The sequence below is a fragment of the Cynoglossus semilaevis genome, chromosome 10 (assembly GCF_000523025.1).
Source record: "Cynoglossus semilaevis isolate Cse_v1.0 chromosome 10, Cse_v1.0, whole genome shotgun sequence".
Classification (NCBI taxonomy): Eukaryota; Metazoa; Chordata; class Actinopteri; order Pleuronectiformes; family Cynoglossidae; genus Cynoglossus; species Cynoglossus semilaevis.
Genome location: NC_024316.1, coordinates 18475746 through 18478121, shown reverse-complemented (window position 1 = coordinate 18478121; position 2376 = coordinate 18475746). Strand labels below are relative to the sequence as shown.

Genomic DNA, 2376 nt, shown 5'->3' with positions numbered 1-2376 from the left:
AGGTTTGACAACTGCACCACCTGCTGTGGAGCTGTTTCAGAGCCAGAGGTTGAAGGTTGAAGGAAGCGCTCCCTAATTACCCCCCGGTGTAATTAGTGAGACAGACACAGGGGCTGAGGGGACAGTTGGACGTGGACAGACTCCAAACTAGGAAGTGGAGGAGCGTGTGTTTGATTAAGGTGTTAATGAGAGTGGGATGTGCGGGGTCAAAGGTCAGCCTCCCGCGTAGCGTCAGGATGAGAGGCAGAGAGCAGAGCTGTCTCGTCCGCTGCTCCACCGTCCCGCTCTAATTGGGGTATTTACCAGGTAATTAGCAGGTGAGAACCAGACACTGGGAGGTAATTGGGAATCTCAGTGACAGGACAGTCGGCTCTGGGGCGCCTCCTTACTGCAGCCCATTAACTGCACCCTGGGATGGAGAGGGAGGAGCGGGGGGAGGGGGAGGAAACTGAGATCACATGACTCTGGACAAGACAACAAAATTAATTAAAGTTATTTAACAGTCGTAACGAGGCTGGACAGGTGGAGTGAGGGTGGAGCAGCAGCAGCAGCAGCAGCAGTAACAGTGACAGTAACAACAGTAACAGTAACAGCAGTAACAGCGACTTCAGACTAAAACAGTCTGTTGTTTTCAGTCTGGTCCCGTCGTCACGGCAACATCAACAAATAAAAAGGTTGTTGTTTCCTCCACAGAAAATATAAAAGTACTGATTACAGACAACTGACGAATCATTAATCCAGAGGTAGTCGTCCGGGTCAGAACATCACCTCCACTCCCCCACCCTCCCCCCTCCAGTGCTGTAGACCTGACCTGATGAAGACCTTCTGTGACGCCTTGTCTTGTCTTGTCTTGTCTTGTCTTCTACAGAAAGTGTCCCAGTACACCATCATCGTCCAGGCCACCGACATGGAGGGCAACCTGAACTTTGGCCTCTCCAACACGGCCACCGCCATCATCACCGTCACGGACATCAACGACAACCCCCCCATGTTGACCTCCAGAACGGTGAGTCACTGCAGGGGAACGCCACAGTCCTCACCCATGACCTCACCTGGAGAGGGGGAGGAAGGGGAGGAAGGTGGAGGTGTAGGACAGCAGTGAGACCTGCTATGATGTTTAGAGACGCTGGCTCCGTCGTAAAGACTGGAGGAGGAGGAGGAGGTGAAGATGCTGAGATCTTCACTGGGAGTGTGTTAGTGAGGATCTGACGATACCGTACTTTTCTCGATACCTTTCAACGATATGTTGCGATGCTCTAGTCACGACGTAGTCCCAGTGTGATCGTAGTCTGAGAATCACTAGAGAAGAAAGAAAAGAAAAAGAACATGAACCAACACCAGGAATATTGGACTGGGAGTTGGTGAGAAAAAAAATCAAGAACTGATCAATGACTGAGGAGATATTGATACGGGATCAGGAAATTAAATATCGTGATATTCCAGTGTAGTGATATTTCTCTCCACTCGTGGTACGGACCATGACTCCAGTCAACTCTCAGTTTTCTCAGACACAGAGTGAAGGATCATTTAGTCTCAGTGATGGAGCTGCTCCTGTCCCATCATAAATCAGGTGACTCCCCCCCCACCCTCCACCCCCACCTGCTGAGGGTGGTGTATTAATGATGGGGCCTGGTTCCACATTACTGTCATCGGTTCTATCACCGCCTCATGGATATTGATGGCAGATTTTGGAGGTTTTTCAGAGCCATGATGAGACGAGCACTTTGACTCCCCCCCCCCCTTTAATAAATCATCCAATCGGTGGTGAGGTGGGGGGAGACGCAGGCGCTTGTTGTGTTGAAACCCGTTACCCTAACCCATTATGCAAATACTGAGTGCTTTCAATAAACCTTATAGCTCTTTAACGTGTCCCAGAAATATAAGGTTTGTGGAATTTGTCTTTTATGTGGCTGTTTAATATTTCATCATGCATCAGAGGCTGGCCTACTTTTGAAGGCAGCAAAGGGTGTGTGTGTGTGTGTGTGTGTGTGTGATGGCCCTGGGTGCCTTCTCAGGGCAGCATTTATGCTCTGCATTATTTGACTGCTGCAAAAAGATTAAAAAAAAAACTGCGGGCTGGTCCTTTAATGTGAGGATTTCAGTCATAATTAATAATTAATTATAGAGAAAATTGAAAATTTTTTTTTTTTTTACACCTCAGTTAACAGCTAATTTCTGGTACATCTGTTCCGCTCATGCACACACTCCAGCCTGTAGGTGGCGCTAACAGACAGCATGTGTTTGTCTGATGTCGGTGTCTCAGACCTACAGGGTGACGCTGTGATCATCAGTCATGAGGACGTCAGTGCTGGAGTTACTGCAGTGAAGTTCCTGTGATGAAGTACCCTGTCACTCCCCCCCTCCTCCTCCCCGTCC

General features: G+C 48.9%; 1 protein-coding gene across 1 annotated transcript in view; it reads left to right on the top strand.

Moving 5' to 3' along the window:
- Nucleotides 1-2376, top strand: part of LOC103385445 (cadherin-4) — a 20589-nt gene that overhangs the window by 6202 nt on the left and 12011 nt on the right. The window contains 1 exon segment of the mRNA XM_025058993.1: nt 869-1006. Coding sequence (XP_024914761.1) covers nt 869-1006 — 138 coding nt within the window.